At 36.8% G+C, this 22,232-nt stretch overlaps 1 protein-coding gene across 1 annotated transcript; it reads right to left on the bottom strand.

Annotated features, from left to right (window-relative positions):
• Nucleotides 1-2,980: 2,980 nt before the first annotated feature.
• Nucleotides 2,981-13,741, bottom strand: LOC137926339 (modular serine protease-like). Its single transcript, XM_068769943.1, has 9 exons — nucleotides 13,704-13,741; nucleotides 12,995-13,051; nucleotides 11,408-11,586; nucleotides 9,031-9,237; nucleotides 7,525-7,677; nucleotides 6,587-6,714; nucleotides 5,321-5,488; nucleotides 3,995-4,133; nucleotides 2,981-3,199 (listed from the first exon to the last, which is right to left on the bottom strand). Exons 4-9 carry the CDS (start codon nucleotides 9,221-9,223, stop codon nucleotides 3,009-3,011), a joined length of 972 nt encoding a protein of 323 aa, XP_068626044.1. The 5' UTR covers nucleotides 9,224-9,237; nucleotides 11,408-11,586; nucleotides 12,995-13,051; nucleotides 13,704-13,741; the 3' UTR covers nucleotides 2,981-3,008.
• Nucleotides 13,742-22,232: the final 8,491 nt, after the last annotated feature.

Raw genomic sequence — 22,232 nt, 5'->3', positions numbered from 1 at the left:
TTTTCAATTATAATATACTAAATAAAACTGACATATTGTAATATTTTTATATTAAGAATTAAAAGATTATGTAGCTAAATAATAAAATGCAATTAAAGCCAATTTGATCGGCATAGACGATCAAGCACGGTCATATCTTGACCTTCTGATGAACTGGTTGTTATCTTACAAGTTGTAGCATTTATTTAGCAATTTATTTTAATATTTACTTCCTTATAAAAATAGCATGTAGTTATAACGATTTAGTGACTGTTATAGCTCGTAACTATGCTATAGCTACATTGCTAATATTTAATTTAATTTAAACTATATTTTTACTCATAGATTTACGTACTTGAGTAATTGTTTTAATTTGTTTTTTTAATTTTTAACTATTTATTACGGTGTATTTATTATAGGCTATATTCGATTGGTGCTGGACGCTGTTAACCATTCTTTTTTTTTATAGCTTCGGACTCAGGGCTAGCGGATTCGAAAACCGCGAAGTAATCAATTAAAAAAAAATCTATGTCAGATGCGTCACCTGACGTATTATATTAAATAATTGGAATATACTCGATATTCGGACCAAGGTGGGTACCAGTTTTCTAAAGACGTTAGTATTTATAGACAATGTATTTATTATAAGCATATATAATATAAATATATGTATCACTACAAGCTACTTGTTCTTCTACTTCCACACTATAGATGTTTGACAATATGGATGTATAACAATTTGCCTTCAGTGATAAGACCGCCCATTGTACTCTTTAATGCATAAAACATCTACTTATTTCTTTTCTAAAAGGTACAATAAAGAATATTAAAAATATATAAAATAAAATTATAATTAAAATAAACTTTTATGTGTCAAATTTGATATAGTATAAACGATCAAAATTCTGGAGAATATTATATGACAAAATAAAGGAGTACCATAATGTAACGGAGAATTCAGATCGGCAACTGTCATTACAATCCGCTGGATAATATAAAATATATTAGACGCCATGACAGATTATAAATCATAGCGCTCATTTCACAAACGTTCATTTTTCTTGTAAATTTCGTAAAAGTTTCTTTATCTATTTAATTACTTTCATGATTGTAATTAAAGCTTACTATTTTTTTTATTTTAGGATGGTTCGGTTTGATGCTATTCTCTATTTTATTGTTACGGACAATGCAGATATATTTTTGTATTATAATTTGATCACAAAATAAAATGTTAGAATACCTTAATGTATCAAGTTAGACATTTGAATTTTTTTTATATTTGGTTAAGTGTCTAAACCTTAGAAGTATATCTAATTACGGTCAACGCTGCTTGCACTACATTTACCTGCTTGTCACTTATTTTTAAATTTCATTGACCAGTACCTCCTTAAGGATCTGTTTAATGTTGTATGCATGAGTCGCACTTGGTCATCATAACCTTAAGGTTGCAGGACGCCCACAGCTGGCCTTTCCTACAGATATCCAAAAAGACCGGTTAGAAGCAATCTGTATTTATTGTTTTCTGACCACCTTAACAACGGTATCTACTTTGTGGATTGAACGTTCTAGGCTGTGTTTGTTGTTCCGCGATTTCCATTGCTGATCTTCAAGGCCCCAACAGCTATCTGTTCTTCGTATCTGCCCTGTCCGCTTCTACTTTAGTCAGTTAGTTTCTGTTGTCTATATCCTTATTCCCAATTAGCAATCATAGAGAAATCCCGAGCATAGCTCTCCCTTCATGGTTCGTTGAGATACTAGCCTGCCTATGGGGCCCGAAGTGACAAAAACAACAAAAAATTGGAGATTTCGGTATATTTGGATGTCGACACATATGAATAACTTTTGATTGTAAGTTTAAATAGATATAGATTATTCGTACGTACGATTATAAGTTTAGTAGACGTGGAGATATTCTTCAACAACGTATTATGAAAGATGATTGTAAATGTATTAAATTAAGGGAAATAAATGAAAAACTTCTAGAATATATTAGGGGGACTGGAAAATGATATCGTTTCTGGCGACATATTTTACAGAAAAATCAATTGATTTTTACCGCTCCGGCATTGAAATTTTGTATACCAGATGACAAAAGGTTGTTGATAACGAAGGTGAATATATTATTGAGTAGAAATAAAAACTTGTTAAAAATGTAGTCGTGTGAATTTAACTTATGAAAGCGACATTACTTTCCGGGCCCCCTAATATAAAAGGTAATGTGGGCGTAGAGGCCAACAATATAAAGCGTTTTTACGTGTGCTACAGATACAAATTTCAAGTTCTTCAATGACTTCAACTTGTCACTTTTTCACTCGAATTTCTAATTCGCAACGATTCGATTGAAGCATGGCTACGTCGGGAAGAAATAGCAACTATAGCGGAACTATATTAATTTATTTTTTGCAATGGCGGACTTAACGTCTTATAGAAATTCTTTACCAGTCAACGCAGAGTAGTGCAGAGATAACCAGCAGGCAAATGTGATTGAAAAGTAATACAACACGTTACTCAGGAACAAAGGCTTACAGGCTTGAAGTTTGGTAGGAGATTTTTGTCACCGAGTAATCTTCGTCTTGGTCTTCAAAATAAGAATAGATTTAATAAAGTTCCACCCCCTAGAAGGTCAAAGTCGTTGTCAATGTTTAATAAAAATGAATGAAAATTTTCAAACGATAGCTTATGTAGAAATAAAACTTCGATGAAATACTCGCACGAGAAATAATTATACAGATAAATAACAAAGTATAGTATTTTTCACCAAATTTTACACATCGCGAAGCGGGTAATAGGTTGTATATGTATGAAATAAACAAACAAAAAAAGGAATGAAATAAGCCGAATTTTCCAGAAAGAGAAATTAATAAAAGAATAAAACAATTTAGATTTCTCTCTCAATTTATTTAGTAATTCTACAGAAATATAAAAACTTAAAACCTTCATAAATAAAAGAAATTTGGAATTTTTTTTATTCCCTTGTATTTATAAACATACATGTTTATTTATTTATTCCATCGTCCCCTTCCTTAGAATTAGAGGAACCAGTAGGTCTTGATCAGCTTCTGATATTTCATGATGGATGTGAAGGTGGTGAAGCTATTACAGGCTTCGCTGGTTGAGAGACGTGTGGTGACGACGCCGCGAAGGTAGTATCTAGTCGTGTTCTGCAAGGTGGCGGAGAAGACAAGACCGCTGCCGCTGTCCGTGTCACAAAGCCCTGGACCTGATAATCATTAATATCAATAATCAATAATTTTTTTGATTCTCATAACAAGTTGATTACACAAATTGCAAACTAAAAATCATCATCATCCCTCCTCAGTCCAGTCATCAAAATCATGCCCTGCCCTCATACAGTAACTACACGCGACTCTAACAATGTTGACAATTCACCTGGTGGGAACCATCCCCCGCCGCGTTTACCGGCTCGTGGTCGACACTTGAGTACTTTCCTGTACCAAAGGCCATTGATTGCACGAAAGATATGGCGTGCCTACCTGTGCTTTTTCGAACGACGTTAGTGACTTTGGTTCCTCCGCGGATGTCCTCATTTTTTAATTTCATTTCACAATGAAGATTCAACCAAAGTCATAGCTTTCTGGGTGCTCTTGATCCTTCTTATAGGACCCATCGTAAACCACCACGTCTCATATCCATAAGTCGTCACCAACAACGCGTCTTTAAGCATTGCTGTATTTCGAACGGGAAGATGTTCTGAAGAGAAAATGGTAGGTTGTGGAAAAGTATTTATTTCCAAAATTCTTGAAGAATTTTTTTTAAAATCTTGGTTGAATTACTTTTAATGTTTTTTGTCATTTCATATTTTTCATATTGATGCCTTTAATTTTTATGTGACTCATATTTGCATGTAACATTTTAAATTATATGTATCCAAAATAAATAAAATTATATTAAATAATACATATTTATCTTATTACACATCTAGACTTACATAACATGTATTAAAAATATATAATGATATTGAATAAATGATTTATGAATTAGACAGGAAACTTACCATTAACGTTCCCAGCACACAGCTTATCCCCAACGCTGGACTTGGTGACACAGTCTCCATTTGACACGAATGGCATGTCAATCACTTGCAGAGCTTTCGTACTTGACACTTCATTTGTAGGGACACTCCAGCCAGCAGACTAAAATCGGTGATAAAACTAATTATTACGGTGAAGAATATTTAATACGGTGAAGAAATACCAAAGAAGAGAATATTGTATTCCTATTTTTAATGCGATTCGTAATGTCTTTTAGAGAAAAATTAAATTAAAATATTCACTGTTTCTTATCAATATGTGTATATAATATATTGTATGTCCATAAAAGCAACTTATTTTCTCGTATATGCAAAAACAAATTTCAAATGGACTAAATTTGACTTTTATTACACATTTTTAATTATTTCAAATCGTCATCGTGGTCGTCAAAAATGGTGAATGCAAGCCGTTTCCAACCTGTCCGATTAGAAATTAATAGCAGAGGCATAAGTGTTACCATTGAAATCTGATGTCTAAAATATTAATTAATTAAATTTTCGGTACAAGAGTATAATCAGTTATTTATTTATATTATTATACACAGACATTAAACGTGATGAATCGTGTACGTAATGAGAAAAATGCTAGAAGAGCAAAAATTCCCTGAAATTAGAATCTTATTGGACTCCCATATAAGACATCCTTCAATTTAAACCTACGAGGGTTCAAACACGCCCTGATTTAAAAAGCTGGCGACTAACTCAGATGGGTGTTACTTTTATAGTCCCTTTTACAACATACTTATTCATTATTTATTAATTACTTTGTTGTACACCATAGAGGAAAAAACATAGAAACAATTTATATGGGACAAGAGGCGGTCTTGCTCAGTACAGTAGTAGAACAATTCATTCTCAAGATTTATTACAACTTAAAAATCCTTTACGTTTCAATATGATTATTTCACAAGTCATTGTACAAGGAAATCATAATAATACATCTCATCTTACTAATCACTAATTTTAAGAAGCCTAGAAAATAGTTTAACAAGATACCAAGGAAGGTGCCGAAACGTGAAGCTTATCTCACTTCAGCTCACAAGTAACGGGATTCCCCGCGCCCGCTGCCCAGAGGGTAGGGGGTCAAAAAGAGAGTCGTCATGTCATACGATGTACTCCCACTGCAAGGCATTGACCTCCCCCAAAAATCGCCTCAATGACAGGCCTAGCATTGCTCACATCCTGCGACTTCCTACAACCTTAATTATGTCATCAGTCCACCCATGCTGGGTAAAAGAGAAAGTATACAAAGATAAGGAGTAAATCTTTCTTAATAGCTCTTGACTATACCTTTCCATGGTTTCCAACCACCAACTGCCTGTCGAACAAATCGCGTTTGAAGTCCAAGCAGATGGGACGAACGTGGAGCTGGTACTCGAAGGCCTGAGACACTACGACCACGGCTAGGTCGTCGCCGTCTGCGCCGCGGTAGCCCTTCGGCACCACAATCTTCTTCACCTGGTTTAGGATTAACCATTGATCAGTATCTTTTTTTAGATCCTAGTTTCAATGCTGCCTAACTGTCATTTGCAGATTCTGCAGGTTCGAGGCAGACAAAATGCGTCTAGCTATAAACCTTTTTTAAAACATTGAAGTTTGTGCTCGGCTCTAGCCGCTATATATAATATATGCTAACTGGATTGGGAGACTGCCGAAAACATAAATCGCTTTGGCAGACGCCTCTAGTAGTTTAACAACACGTTCACTGCGGCTTGAGGTCGATTCAGCCTCATGGTAAACTTTGCACTGGTGCGGCGCGTAAAACTCGTGTTTTCTCTCTAGTGCGGCGGCTGTTTACACTCAACCGTATGAGGTATGACAAAGACAAATATAGCTTTCTTTATGTCTGCGAAGCATTGACTCAATATTGTAAAAAAATATTGATGAACATGAGGCAGAAAAGGCCTCAACCGCATTACTAGGAAGTTCACCTTGAGGCTGATTCGACCTCAGCCGCACCAGCTGAAAGTTCTTCAAAATTGGGCCCGCAGTGAAAGTGTTAACATTGCAACGAAATCAAGAACTTTTTCATGACGTATACTGTAATATATATACGAATTGTGCAGTCAGACTAGATCAATTTATTTTGGTTCTGTTTTGATATATTTTTTGTTCGACTCCTCCATTATACTACATTTTATTAAGCGTACTTAATAGTAACAATGTGGTATGAACATATTATACAAGTACCATCATCATTTCAGCCGTATGACATCTACAGTTGAACAAATACTTCCCCCATAGATTACCTTATAAGACCAGCAAAATGAAGCCTTATTCTAGCATTTTCGTGGACCTTAACACGTTCATCTGCCCACTTGGTATGATGAAATTCTAAGCTGCACTTGCCGATTCGTGATGTCGTTCCAGAGCCTCAATGTTCCAATAGTCTGTTCTACGCGCTATGTGGTCTGCCAGTTCCACTTGTCAATCCGTTGGGCTATATCGGTTTCAACCGATCCTCTACAGATTTTATTCCTGATCCAACTAAACTCATCAAATAAGTAAAATTTGCCTACCTTCCACCAATATCATTTATTGATAGTTCTTACTTACGTCAGATCTCTGCACGTACTGTTCGTCGTCGTGGTGACTCCAGCTGCTGTAAAGTTTCCCAACAGCCACTGCAAAGTTGGTCTCCTCTTTGAGCGCCTTAGAGCTGTCACTCCAAAAGCAATGTGCCGCTGAAATGGTATAATCAGACAGTAGCTTTCTATTCATATTCTTTATTCCTTTTTTAAATTTTCCAAGCGACAAAATACATGACAAGAAATATATAAAAAAGACACTATAGTTTTCTTAGCTTCTCGGGAAATAAAACTTACTTGTAAAATGTGACTTCAGTTACACATATACCCAATTATTGTTATATATGTCTTATTGCCTTTTAGTCAATAGTACCCCCACACTCATTCATATATATGTATAACCAGTTCTATGTTATTCTGTATAAACTTTACTGTGGTAATAACTAAAAAAGGAGCAGTGATATCCCAGCGGTAAAGGACTACGACTTGCAATCTTAGGTCTCGATTTGATTCTCTGTCTTGTACATAATTCACACTTTGTGTATTAATTATATACCACTGCTAACTAATAAGTTTACAGAGGATTAACAGCAGCGTCCTCTGCGTACCATAATACTATCATGCCATGGTCAACCCACCTGCCAAGAGTGGCGATTATGGGGTATATTTCATAGATATCTTGACTGAGTCGACAAGTCAAAAAAAGAACGATTTACTTGAATTTTTATATCCAATTCCGATTTACAGATGAGGATTCCGACTTCTGTATATGTTCTTTTTTTAATTTATCAGCTTGCACATTTTAATCCGTGCGCCCTGAGTCTGAAGAAGCTATAAAATCCAGAACGGCTAACAGTGCTCAACATTAATGGAATATAGCCTAGCGAGCAGTGAACAACCGGTGGCGGTCATAGTGGAAATCTTTTGATGATAATTACACGAAAATAAAATAAGTGACTAGATTACCTGATAAAACCACAGAATTACTGATCAAGGATCCGCTGCAAATGTGCTCATGGGTGGCAGCAGTTATGTTCTTAGAGAAGATAGCGGCGTGCCAGGGTACACGAGTAGAAGTCGACGTGCCACTTGAAACCTCGGAGCTAAGTAAACCGCATTCTGCAAAAAACGATGAGCAATTAGGAGAGCGTGTTAAACCTGGTTCAGATTATTTTGGGCTCTAAACCTGCCATGACGTGTTTGGAATCCTTCGAGCTTTCGAATTACGACTGATCTCATTCTTTACGTAATTGCGATGTTTTTACAGTTACTTACAACCTACTAAGATAAACATTCACCTATATTCCCAACAGCGGATGTGGACAATAAACACACAAACGTCTCAATTTATTAAAATTTAAACTTTATCTATAGTTTACGTATCTCTTTCCTTTCTAGACACTTCCAGAAAACATTGCAACCGTTCTAGAAATTCATCAAAATAGCGACCATCTTGACATCAAAATTGAAAATGACAAGGGATATTTATTTTAGTCTTGAAGGCTTTGCTCATATGCTCCTCTAGCTTTGGAAAACGTTGTAAACAAAGTGATTACATGTGAAAAAAATATTGTTTAATAGTTAAATTGCAATTATTAATCAAAATATCACGTTACCGCATTATATTTGCGCCTAGTAATGGACAGAGCTGAGAACAGCAAATAAGACAAAAGAGCTTATATCTTCGTGTATTTTTATGCTCATATTGTTTCAAAGAGGATAATATTTTATTGTACAAAGTGGGAATGATAAAAGTTTGTATACCGGGAACCGATCCTGCTACCTATGATCATGACTCCAAGTCCTCTAGTGCTGGGCAACCACTGCTCCATATCTTTGATGTTACATTGTAATTATTTATTGTATTCTCTTTTTTTGGAGAAATAATAATAAAATAAAGTTCACAAAACATAACAAAAGGTGAATTTCCCAATCAGATAATCAAAATATATATAACCGCTCAAGAAATTACCTACTAAGTAATCTAGCTTACACATGTACAAGCTGCTAACAGAAAATTGCGTAGAAACTTGATAAATATCAGAAAATATAATGACTATTAAAATTTTCTCGCATCTTTATTTAATTTAATAATCAGTATTATACGACAGAACACAAATACATCGATTCATAATAAGTAAGAGAACATTGGGCGGTCTTATCACTTAAAGAAATTTCACGCGAAAGTTTGACAATTCACACGCTACAAATTTGTATTAATATTTATTGATAAAAAAATATTGATTTCATGTTCAATCAACAAATAAATTCATCACCATCATTTCCAGTTGTAACCGGCCTATATCCTGCATTTTCTAAAGACCATAAACGCTCACAGGATCTTTCACCCTCCAGAACCTAAAAGCCTTAACGGCCTTCCGTTCAGCGCCATGCAGCTTGCCAACAGTCACTTCTAACTTCAGTACAGTGTGTGTAGATACCTAATAAATAAATAAAAAATAATAAATTTACCTGGTATACAAGTAGGCCATGCGTTCCACCTCCCCTGTGCGCAGGTCATGTAAGGTAGCTCGAGGGGTGTGTAGTAATGCGGTCTCTGGCAAGTGGGCTGCACAACAGTGCCGTCCAATTCCGAATCGCGGCACGGTCGCGTCGCTTCAGTACCAGGGATAATGCAGTTGTATTGTACGCTACGGTGCTTCATCAGACGACAGGTCTCTGCGTCAGCCAAATTTTAATAAACTTCAGCTATCGCTATTCTACTATGCTCGCAGCTTCACTGCAAGTTCGAAAAGTGAGGTGTTTTACAGAGGAACCAAGGTCATTGACGCAGCTCGAAGAATTGCTCGTTCGAAGCGAGGTACATCACTAGTGCAACGGATAGCCGTTGAGTTAGAATAGATCTCTGGTGGCGACCACGAGCCGGTGGACAAGTCGTGGGTATACCCCTCACTAGGTGGATCTACGATATGGTCCAGGTCGTAGGAAATAACTGGATGCGAGCAGCGCGAATTAGAGCATCTTTGCTACCTTTGGACAATACCTATGTCTTGCAATGGGCATGTAGAGGTGGTCAATTTCTACACAGTGAGCCGAGTTCAAGGGAGCCGGTCATAAATACCTGACAGCCTAATCTTGCTCGCTTTAACATTTCGTCCTTCTGTATGTGTTCGAAAAATTTATAAAAGATGGGCATGTAGTGGTTGACATTGGACATGATAATGGTGACGATGAATAGTACTATGGTATGGGAAATCTATAGACAAAAAGTAACCGACATGGCCCAGCAAGCCACATAACGCACAGAAAATATGGCCGAAGCAGCTATGAGGTTCTGGAGTGGAAACCACGGGCCGCCATGCCCAGAACAGGGAATTCACCAACAAAGTAAAAAGATATCCTTATTAAATTCATCAAAAAACGCTGGACGCAGGCCACTTTCAGCTGGTTTTATTGAAAATCTATGTGGATGTATATATTCAACATTGATCATCCTACGATTAACACGTTCACTGCGGCTTGAGGCCGATTCAGCCTCATGGTAGACTTTGCACTGGTGCGGCGCGTAAAACTCGTGTTTTCTCTCTAGTACTGTACTGTACTGTACTGTTTCTGAAGAAGTTAATGCTGTTAACCTTGCGGCTTTTACAGCTTCATCTGTATGAGTTCACGGAACGGAGGGGTCCGTGAACTTTAACCAATTTAACCAGTTTCTCTCTAGTGCGGCGGCTGTTTACACTCTGCGAATGACCGCGTCTGCGAAGCATTGACTCAATATTGTAAAAAAAAATGATTGGAACATGAGGCAGAAAAGGCCTCAACCGCACTACTAGGAAGTTCAGCTTGAGGCTGATTCGACCTCAGCCGCACAAGCTGAAAGTTCTTCAAAATTGGGCCCGCAGTGAACGTGTTAAAATGATGAGTGTGTCCTCAGCAAAAATATAAAAGCTTACGAAAAATATTAATAAATATATGAGCAATGATAGCCCAACGATAGAGGAGTGGTGTTTTCGATCATAGGTCGCGAGTTCGATTCCCGAGGTAGAGTCTTTGATTGCCACTGCCTACTAACAAGTTTCCAGAGTATGGGGAACATCATCCTCTGCGTACCATAATACCACACTGCGATCATTAAGCCCCTGCCAAGAGTGGCGATAATGGTATATCCCCCATAGGTATCTTTAGTGGAACTTTGAAGTGGGAGTCTGTGGACTGGAATGACGACGATATTAAAAATAGTATGGTACAAAGGTTAAGACTATAAAACTAAAATAAGCTTTTTATGCATTTCTTTAAAATTTCATGAATTGAGTGACTTTTTTATGGACTGTGTACGGTATTACCTACACTCAAACACAATATCTTCGATTAATCTTGTAATATATATAAGATTTTTTTTAACAAAAACTGTAAAATATACTTTTATGGTCTTAAGTTTACTAATTTAGCTTGGAACGAATTGCTCTAAACGAAATAATTCTGGCTCATGTCGCGATTGGAATCCTCCTAGCTTTAAGTTGACGGATGCAAATCGCAAAGCTAAATTTGTTTGCAGTTTCCATAAATTGGGCTCTTCTGGGCATTCTTATCATTATGTACACAAATATTCGATGAAAATGATCCTATGTGTATATAATACAAATAAATGAATAAGCCCTAAATTTGAATGTAGACATTTATTTATCCGTGCTTTTTAAGAATTAAAGTATCTTATCGCGCATAGCATTTAAACTATATTGTAATCAATTTATTATTGTAATTAATTTTCTTGAATAAAATAAGTGACAATTAGTTATGGAGTTACTAAGGTTTCATGGCTGTGACTTTTCCCATTCTTAAATAAAGCTTAAATAAATAGCTTTGAATGTACGGGAATCTCCATACTTACGAAGACATCGGGGTAGATCAGTCCAGTCGCCGTCGTAGCAGAAGGCGCTACCGTCGCCCGACAACACGAAACCCCGATTGCAACTGTACTGCAAGTTGATGAACTGCGCTTTACCGTCCACCACCGAGCCCCCCGTCACCTTGTACTGTCCATTGGCCGGCTGCGACGGAAGCGTGCATCTGTCACCATATCATAATCATCACCAGTGAGATAATTTAAGCTAGTAGTATTAGTTAAATATTATTATATAGCGGCATTGAACTAGTTTAAGAAAATAGTGTAATAGTACAATTGTAAAAATAAAGAAAAGATATATACATAAACATAACCAAAATGTAAATTAGCATAGGTGTAATATTAAGAACTGAGGTGAAGAATGAGAGAAAACTGAATAAAGGAATGTAATAAATGATAAAGAGTGGAAGACATTGTGATGTGTAGCAGTAGAGAGAATGAATGATAATGTGACGTATGATAGAAGAAATAAATTAAGAATGTGAATAACTAATTGTTAAACATTAAAAACCTTAACCTTACCCATGTTAGGGGAACACGAGAGGCCTCCAATAAAAGGGGGGAAAAATTATCACCAGTGTTTCGGTGAAGAGTTATTCAGTACTTGCAGAGAAATCATCATATAAGTACTTTTAGCTTTAAGTGTTTTACAGCTTCATCAAAGCTAAAATAAAAAATTCCATCCGAAACTCCGCGTTAGCTAAATACCCCGTCTTGGGTAACTGTCTAGTCTTACAACGAGTGAAAGAGAGAGATCTATTCGATAATCAAATAGGGAAGACGGAACCGTCCTCTGAGAGCCATCGCTGAGAGCGGCTTGAACTCCACTTCACTCCACTATATGCTGTTTCTGCAGGTACCATAGAACAGAGCGTAGATGATGGTGAACCAAACTTCTTTTCCTCTCGTGAGCCTCGGCTTAGACCGCAACTTTTTGATCGAAAGGTTGCCGACCTATTAAATAGCTTAATCGGGCGCTCCATAGAGTAAAGCCTTCGAGAAAGAACTGTCACTCTCAACGCGTTTTGCATTCCGACCTAAGGGAATCGGAGAATAAGAAAAGGACCAATATTTAGCCACTTCCGCACACGCAGTGGCAGTCGTGCAACAAAATGCACCGCCCGCCAGCCCGCCGACAAATGCGTATGCGGCAAACAATGCGAATCACACAACCGCCACCGCCAAACCACTTAACACGTGTTTCACCCCTCCACGGGGCATCCTCAGGAGTTACGCTACACCGATTAGTGCCAAACACAGATTCGGTCGGCCAAACGGCCAACCTTTGTCGGTTGCCTGCCTAACAAACATTATATCCACTTCTACTCTGGCAACACTTCTATCTAATATATTCGAGCGTTGGCGTCCCTTGCCGTATACTAATGATTTTGCCGAGAAGACTTAATGGTTTTAAAATGGCTGCGAATTATTTTGTATATAGCTAGTCTTACAAGCTTGTATCTCGGTCTCAGGATGGGTCCAGGGATAGTTTTAAAGGTACAGGGTGAGTTTTTTTGTATGTACAGTACCTGCATATTAATAAGTTTATATGATAATATTCATAGTACTCACTTGGCCTCCTCCCTCCGTCTCCGTCTGTTTATTACACTTCTATATGAGACACGGGAACTGTAAATATTATATTTATTTGTAAAATAATTTCATTATTAAAGTTTAGGTTTACATCGAAAGATCAAAATACTATAAGGTGCGTCATCTTTCTTCAACTCATTCATTGTGAATTAATTAATTTTTATTTCTTTGACTAGTCGAGCTACTTGAATAGTTTAGTAGTGTGGTTCTTTTGGTTGATTTTTTTAGACTCATTATTAGATTTATTTAGAACTATTAACGCCCAATACAATCGTATGTCACTTTCACTGGCTTACTAAAGTTTAGTATATTTTCTCTCTCCGACAGATAGGTGGCTGGTTTTTGTACTATAGGACAGTCAATGCAATTATAAACCGCAAATATTTTATCATCATCTTTCATCACAGCCGCAGGATGACCAGCCGCAGCTGTCCACTCCCATTGATTTCCAATAGAATCAGTTGTTAGCAGCCTGCATCCATCATCTTCCGACGACTTTAATAAGGTCTACCTTGTGGGTGTCTCAAGGTCCCAGCGCCAACTGTTTTGCTCGTTGTATGGCCAACCTACTGCAATCCGCTGGCCTATAACGGTTACTATCGTTCTTCAAATATTTATGTACGTCGAAATTTTATTTTTCATATTTATATCACCAATAGTTAAAAACCAAGCAAAGATAAACATTTACCCGTGATCCAGTAAACAGATAACATCCTCCAGAAGTAATGCAGCTGAAAGATAATAAATTTAATTAGTAATTTAACACTATTTAAGGAATATGAAATGAACCCTAATTAAAAATATAACTATGCAAAGTAATCATCGCACACATGCACAAGCACGCAACATAGGCAAGTACTCGCACGTATATATTGTACTCTATTAGTTAAATTATAATAACTGTAAACATTTACATCGGTTTAGTTATTTAACCACTTTTAATGTAATTGGTCATTTCATTTTTCTTTTGTCTTTATTTTGTGTCTTTTGTAAGCATTGTATCGTCGTTTCAGCCCATAGACGCGTATTGCAATGCAATGAAGTATGTCTGTGATACACCATAATCGCTTGGCAGGCGAAGTGGCGTTCTCAGTGTGGTATTATGATATACAGAGAATGCTAATGTCCATCTTCTGAAACTTAATAGTCAGAAATGACATTCCGGTATAATTAATGCACATAGTGTGACTTATGTAAGGTTTTATCTCGAGAATCGAACTCGCGACCTACGATTGTAAGTCTCTGTCCACAACCGCTGGGCTACCACACCTCAAAATCATTGTATGCAACAAATATTATTTTTTATCGGAATAATTGCTCTATATGAATTTCTTTTTAAAAAAGCTCGGCGTCTACCTCGGGTCGACTTGCATCGACTAAAAACAACCTGAGATCCTCCATTATCGCTATTTCAGAACCCCAAACCTTACCACCTAACGCAGGCACCACCGTTCGTCAAAGGCCATGAGACCCAAGAAAGCGAGTACTCATATATAAAAATCTTTTCTTATGCTGCTAACTATAGTTTGACAGCAGGGGATGGTTATTCTCGACAAATTTACTGCCGCCGTTTCGGCGATGCCAACCTGCTTGCTAGTGTAGTGTATGGAGAGTGACCCACTCTTCTTTCCTCTCCCTCCACGACCCGATCCTAAGGACGCAGAGGTAGATGCTATCACCTCCGCTCCAGAGTTTTAAAGTAAGCTCATCGAGCTCATTCTGTGCAGCCGCTTCGGACCAGGCTTGAACTTCGGGCCTACCATCTAGATTCTTCTTAGCTTCACCTTAGATCACCAGGCCTTTGGTGCTTAACCCCTTATTCAGACAACACGGGGAGCAGTTCAGGGGTGTTTAAAGTAGGTAACTTTTTGATAGTCTCACATAACTTACGCCAGTGCTCCGCAACCAGTGTGCCGTAAGTCGGATACAAGGTGGCGCGGTAAAAATTAATATATTGAAATTTTATAATTTTTCAATATACAGATATTGTATTTAAGACAATAGTGGCACGTCATGTTCACTCGTGTCTAGAATTTAGCTTTCGGTGTGCCGCGAAATACTAGGAAAGATTTTAGTGTGCCGTAGATGAGAAAAGGTTGCGTAGCACTGGCTTACACAATAACCATGTAGCATATATAATATTTTACATAAAGATGTAGAGACGCACATTTATTCAGAATACTATTTTTGCGTGTATTAATATCCCCAGATGCAGGTCAGGTTCTAGGCTTAGTGCAAATTTTTGGGAAATACTCATTTCCATTTTCATTCATTAGACAAGCCTATATGAATATTGCATTCATGCTGTATTAGTCGAAGTACTATCTCATATTCCTATTTGCGTGCTAACATAACATGAGGTCAAACCGCAAGGAACACTTCATGTTTAAATATTTAAAATTTTTTCACGTTCCATTTATATGCAGAGCTCAATTGATGAATAAAATGATCAAACTAAGCTTCCTTGTAACGGCAGACATTAACATATAGTTACGAGGGTTCCAAACACACCCTAATCCCTAAAGTACATTTTATGATCACTTTTATGAAGCCCAAGAAGAAGGTAACTTGGAGCGAATGGGATCGGATCGGAGCGTCAAGGTAGCGTACCTGGAAAAACCGAGGGGTCGAAGACTTGCGCGAATTGAATGTCAACCAATGGCAGACGATGGCGCAAGATAGAGGAAAGTAGAAGTCTCTCGTTTCGGAGGCCAAGACCCACTTTGGGTCACTGAGCCAGCGGAGTAAGTACTTTTATGAAGCGCTATTTCTATATACCTAATTATCTCTAGACATTGTAAGACTGTCGCTAATCTTTTAAAATCCTGTTTTGCTGTTTTGCAATACGTGTCTGGGCTAGTACAATAAGTTTTTGCAAATTTCATAATTATATTTACCTTAATCGCACAAAGATTAGTTTTTAATAATACTTCTATTATATTTTAAGACACTGTTAATTTAAACTTCTTTTAGCGTGTTGTTTAATAAATATCAAGTTTGCAATATATAACATCACATCATTATAAAAAAAAAAATATTTTTCCTCACCCAATAACAAGAGAAAAAATCCTTTATCCATTATTTATATTATCACACATTAATCTAGACGTTTTAATATATAAATATATTACCACCAAGTTACTTAAATACACTTAATATATATTATTATGTACACACAGGATATAAACGACCGAATAAGATAGTATGACTGAACTAACAAGCATAATATATACAAAGTCACTACTTAAAATTAGGGTTGTCAATAATTTTAATAAACAGAATTAAAATTTTTTGTAGTTGTGTATTTATATTTTTTCCCACAAACACTTCCGTTTAATGTTTTTGAGAACTTTAGATGTAAAAATAGGTTTTCCATCTCAACTGAAATAAAAGTCTTTTGTGTGAAATAAACCGAATGAATGTTCCAGACGGAAGACGATTATTCTCTCTTCGCTCGAAATGTGTAGTTTGGGACTTGCAGGTACTTGGGCGATAAAATATAAAGTGTGGCAGCTGCAATGTCTTTGAATAGTCGTATTATAAATTAATTTAGTTTAATGAAAAAAAAACTTGTGAAGATTGTTTTAGTGTGAAGACATTTTAGTAGAAATATAGCTTGGAAATAAACTTCTATCATCTTTAAATCAACCGATAGACGCTTAATGCAAGGCATACGCCTATCTAAAAGATCGCCTCGTCGACCGGTCATACGCTGTCCATATCCAGCGACTATTCGCGACCTGATCTATGTCGTCTGTCTGCCTTGTGGGGTGCCGGTGTTCTAAGAATCGCCATACTGCTGTTTTCGGAAAGGCATCAAGCAGAAACTTCGAAGGCGCCGTATGGCCAACAACATATCAGTAACCAACCCTTCACTAACAAAGCGTAAGCCACGCTTCGCGATAACGGACAAAGACGCCTTCCAAAATCAGGGAGGCTACCATAACGCTGAATCGTTACGCCTAGACTCATAAGCAAGAAGACAACGAAGACGAGGATGAAGAAGCTCCTGAAGAAGATACGACGAGCGACGGCGGAAGCGATGACGACGCTACAAGGGCTCTTTTTTTAACACGTTGACTGCCATATCACTTATATCGGGGTGACAGTAAAGGCTCTCATAAGCCCATGTCACCCGTATTCGGGTTACAAAGAGTTCCCATCATCATCATCCCATCATCGATTAGCGACTACTTACAAAGAATTTCCGTATTATATTTAAACGTAAATTTTATCGGGAACACACGTGGCAGTCAACCTGTCAAGCAATAAGGAAATTCTTGTAAGATCGCGGGTCTTTGACCCTATTATCGACGTAGCTGTAAAAGCCTTGCACGGCACCAGCACCAGGCTCATTCTTAATAAAGAGCTACTACTACTAATAGTAGTATTTAAAAAATATTGCAAAAGTGTTCAGCATTAAAAATCTAAGTTGGTTGTGGATTATAACCTTGTGAACTTTTGATCACCGAAGCACCTATACATCTCTCCACAGATAGTGTACCAAAGTACGCTACAAACCTTTATAAAGGGTCATGACCCTCAGTAATGAGGGATACCCTTATATGCATACCATTACCGAGTCGTGCTTACCACTTGAGGATATGACTCCATAGGCCTTACATAAGTGCTTTATAGCCTGCCTACTGCCAGTACCACTTCAACTATTCAATCCACTGGGTTATGGCAATTACTACCGTTAACTTATCGCCTATAAAATACAGATTAAAATTTTAAATACAGTCATAATTTTGTTAAAGTTATAAAATATATTTCTCTGCTCTCTAATTGAAGTCTCTCCAAGCTATCTGTGCAATTTGTTTTGTTATATGCCAATAAATTTATATATTGGCAACCCTATACGGAACTAGTTCTTGACCAATCATAGTGCCCGTACGTATTATTCACAATGATGACCTCAAGGTAGACTTCTTTATGATAAGTCTGCGAAAATTATCATTTATTTACGTATACTAATATTTTAATATATATATTAATGTATATATATATATGTGTGTATATACATATATATATATATATATATATATATATATATATATATATATATATATATATATATATATATATGTATTAGCAAAGAAAAAGTACTATAATTATGAATACAATAATTGACTTTTAAGTGTCAATCAAAAGTGGAACTTTTAAGACACTTTTTTCAACAGAACTCATATTGATCCTCACCTTTTTTTTTTCGAACGTCGACTTGTTTTTTAATCTGTTTTATTTTTTAACTCTACTCCCCTTTACAAGGTGTTATAATTGTAAAGAAGAAACCGAAAGAAAATCCATAACACAAATTTAAAAAAAAGTTTAACAGTATCTATATAAAAACAAAAAAAAATCAAATGAAATCATAGCCAAGAAACTTTGACGTTTATATATTCGCTTATTGAATAATATTCCTTTTTCAACACTTTTTCCAGCACATTTAATACACGTAATGTTTTTATTAATGTAGACCAATAATGTTTTGCAGAATTTTATTAAAAAATCTGATACCGTTGATTACAGATGTAAGATTTTAAGCAGTCGAAATTTTGGTATAACCTGTTTTTGACGATGCTTTTTTAAATACATTGTTGACGTCTCCTATTTTTTGAGTTGATAATAATTATTATAAAAGTACAAAACATTATCATAGACATATTGCGAAGTCACAGCAAGAATATTGTAAATGTTTTTATTATAAATATTAAAACTAAAATTGTTTCAAAATTTTTATACTTATTTTCCTATTCTAAATAAAACGTATAACTTTTTACCAGATAACCTTCATCGGATTACAAACCTCACACACTATAATCTCACTCAGTAAGCAAACAAGACTTGTCGATTACAATCATATTTATTTATCTATCATCATCGTTTTGGCCGTATCATTTTCACCGCTGGTCACAGGCCTCCCCCACCGATTTCCAATAGGGACGGAAGCGTGCTGCATCTGGCTTCTTCCACGATCATAATTATGTCGTCTATCCAGCTTGTGGGTGAACGTCTTACACGGTACGTGGTCTCCACTCTAAAACCATAAAGCCCCATTCCCCATCTATCTACACTATACAAGAAAAATATGAAAAAAAAAATATTTTTCCTAGTGGTATTCCAGAATTCATTTTAAATGATAAACTTACGTGAACCATTTTCCTTTTTGACGTAGAACCAATTTTTACTAAACATTGATAAGTAAATAAATAATCGTTGTTATGTCATTAACTTGGCATTATCATGTATGGGTTTCCCGATTTATGAGGAAAAAATTCGGAATTCTTACCGGTTGAAATACCACGATGTTTGTTTTAACAAATCACGACGCTCTACATTTAAATCTTATTGTATGCATACATTTATTCGAAAAAACAAATCGACGTTTAGAATTATTTATTGTCTAATAAAAATAAAACACGAAAAGTTTTTAATCGTTGGAACTTGTTATAATAGTAATGACGTTTTTAAAAAAAGTATATTCCAAATTCAAAATATTGAAGGGAGCTAATTTTTTAATAAAAACACAAGAATACTAAGTTTGTGACACAAAACACTAAAATAAAATCGACCCGTAAATGAAGAAACAGCGATAAAGAGGTGCAGAGGCTTTTTTACTGTTCAAGCGCCCTGGTAGCGCTATCAAAAACCGATCACAAAAATAAAACCTAACCTAACCTAACACCATCGCTATATTACGTACAACATAATCACGTAACTCAGTAATGTACTTCATATTCAAGTTCATGCAATAATTTAACCCTTTTACATTGCCTAATATCAGAGAGGCGATGCTGCGACTCCCTATCTTCCTTCCTAGCTCGATATCTATATCTGTTCGGTTAGCACTGAATAAGCGACAGCGGGCAATTTCATGCTCTACGGCCTAGAGTATACGCGTTTAGCGGTTGAAGGTGAATTACCACCCGAGAACGTGTACCATCTGAAGGGTGTTCCGAATTCAATCAAATTTAAATATGAACGTACAAGAATATTTTGAAAAACGTACGGTTGGCGTATAGACCAGAAGTATGAACAATTCTTCGCCTATTCCTTCAGTTCTCGACAATGTTTAGTTTAACTAAATATAGAAATTATACTGAACTTTACCTAAAATAAGACTGATGGCGCTTGAGTAAATATTTGCTTTATCATCATCATCTGTCAGCCGATAGTCGTCGAAGGCCAGGCAAAGGCCTCCACCTCCTCCTCCAAAAAACGATATTGCGCTTCCCGCATCCAACTTTTTCCCATTTTGTGTACATAAGTTAATAATGTTTTACTGTGATTTTTCAATGTCAGCTGCTTGTAAGTACACATTACCCAATCTATACGTGTACCTCAAAAAATATGTGAACAAAATAAAACATTACTTCTTTTTATTATTTGCTTATTAAATATTTGAAAAACTTAAAACATTTACTAAAGATAGTAGTTTTTTTTTATTCAAACAGCAAAAGATAGGACGTCGAACTACCAGATTAATTGACATGATAGTGTATTCAACTTCACTTAGTTTACCACCTCCAAAGAAACCCTGTCCCCTCCATCAATCGAAAGAGAATATGTAATGTCTGTATTTGAATATCACAACAATCAAATATCCCCATTAAACCTATGTATGTATCTTTTTTTATTGAAATCACGCTGCTGCCCAAAAGGCATTTGCAGATTCCGCGCGTATGGGGTGGCAGGGTGTAAAGTGCGCCTAACTTAAGACGTCTTTTAAAGTGGCAAAGCTCTAGAGCTCCCGGAGGATCCTCGGCTCTGGCTGCTACATGTTACTATTTTATTGGGGAACCGCCGAGCACTTAGATCGCTTCCATGAACGTTCCATGGTGTGACTAAGGTCAAAGGTACTCACAAGGGGACCTGGAATAGGGCTGTCACTTTCGATAATACCTTAGCATTCCGACATAACGGCTTCCGAGAGGGTCGAACCTCGGCTTAGCCGTTTGATATTGCTGGCTAGTATGTATCTATGGCGCCCAGTTCGTATTGTGTGTCGTCTTACACATGCATGAGAAAATGGTTAGTATATTTTGTACGCGTACAATTACGACTTTCCTTGTTATTGTATTTTTACTACATATACAGGATGATTGAATATAGGATTAAAAGCTTTAAATGTGTTAATAGTTCATTTTAATAAGTAATAATCTTACTTATGATGTCGCTTTTTACGCATTACACTATTTCGCCGCCTTATACACGAAACGCACCCGGGAGTCACCAAACGGTGCACGGCCCCCACAGGACGGGCACGCCCGCTGCCAACTACGCTCCAGCTACTGATGTCTACCAATTCACATCACTACAGAGTAACACCGATAGCGAAACACGGTCTCAAGCATATCGGCCTCTACCTAGGACACCCAGTCCTACCCAGGAGTCCCAGAAACCCGAGCACGGCTCCCGTGTAAATCAGGTAGGCCCGTCCTCCTAGGCTATCATCAAACACGGCCGGATCACTGATCCGGAAGGGTCCTCCACACTCGCCCCTGCAGACCCGCCACAACCACCATCATCTCAACACGGTCTTTAATCTATCTCTCGATATACATCATCTCATAATACAAATCAATCTACCAATGGTTTGTACAACTTACCTGGGCGAAGGGTAAGTACTAACCAACCGTCATCGTGCAATAATCTTATCACGTGAGGCCTGTGACTGTTTTACTAAACGATTACACCACAACACGGCTCCACCTTTGAACATCTCACGAGCGCACTCCGTGCGCCAACACATGCCTCACCAGCGCATGTCCTTTTTATCCTGAAAAAACTCCCTCCGTCTTCCCGAATAAAATTCGGTCTTTCCAATAACATTTCATCCTCCCGAATATAAATTCGGTCTTCATCCTTTTTTCCTCTTGACATATTCTCTCATATTAAAAAAGAAGTAAAATTCGCATGGCGATTACACATTGTCAGGGTGACAAAAGAGGTTTAATACATTGAATTACACTAACCATGCGTCTGAAAAATCGCGTATTTCGCGACAATGACGTATAAATTAAATTAAAAAATTAAAGCTAGTGAGCTATATACTAACCCCTATAAAGCGTTTACGCCTATAACCAATTACCCTTTATATGTTTTACAAAAAATTTGCCGTGAGGAATTGTTTTTGATGTCATATTTTTTCCTCAAAAATATATTATTTTTATTTCAACAAAATTTTCCTACAAATGACCCTTATTGGTTAGAC

The sequence above is a fragment of the Battus philenor genome, unplaced genomic scaffold (genome assembly GCF_028537555.1).
Source record: "Battus philenor isolate CCGP_79_NKW_IND1 unplaced genomic scaffold, ilBatPhil1.0.hap1 SCAF_29, whole genome shotgun sequence".
NCBI lineage: Eukaryota > Metazoa > Arthropoda > Insecta > Lepidoptera > Papilionidae > Battus > Battus philenor.
Note: the sequence above shows the minus strand (reverse complement) of the source record. Positions and strands in the feature narration are given on the sequence as shown.

What these genes read in the sequence shown, in the direction of transcription:
- LOC137926339 (XM_068769943.1), bottom strand. Translation starts at nt 9,223, where the DNA reads ATGAAGCACCGTAGCGTACAATACAACTGCATTATCCCTGGTACTGAA. An exon ending in TAATTCTGTGGTTTTATCAG is followed by an intron (nt 6,715 to 7,524) that starts GTAATCTAGTCA and finishes ATACCATTTCAG; the next exon opens with CGGCACATTGCTTTTGGAGT. An exon ending in GTGTGCTGGGAACGTTAATG is followed by an intron (nt 3,200 to 3,994) that starts GTAAGTTTCCTG and finishes AATGATTATCAG; the next exon opens with GTCCAGGGCTTTGTGACACG.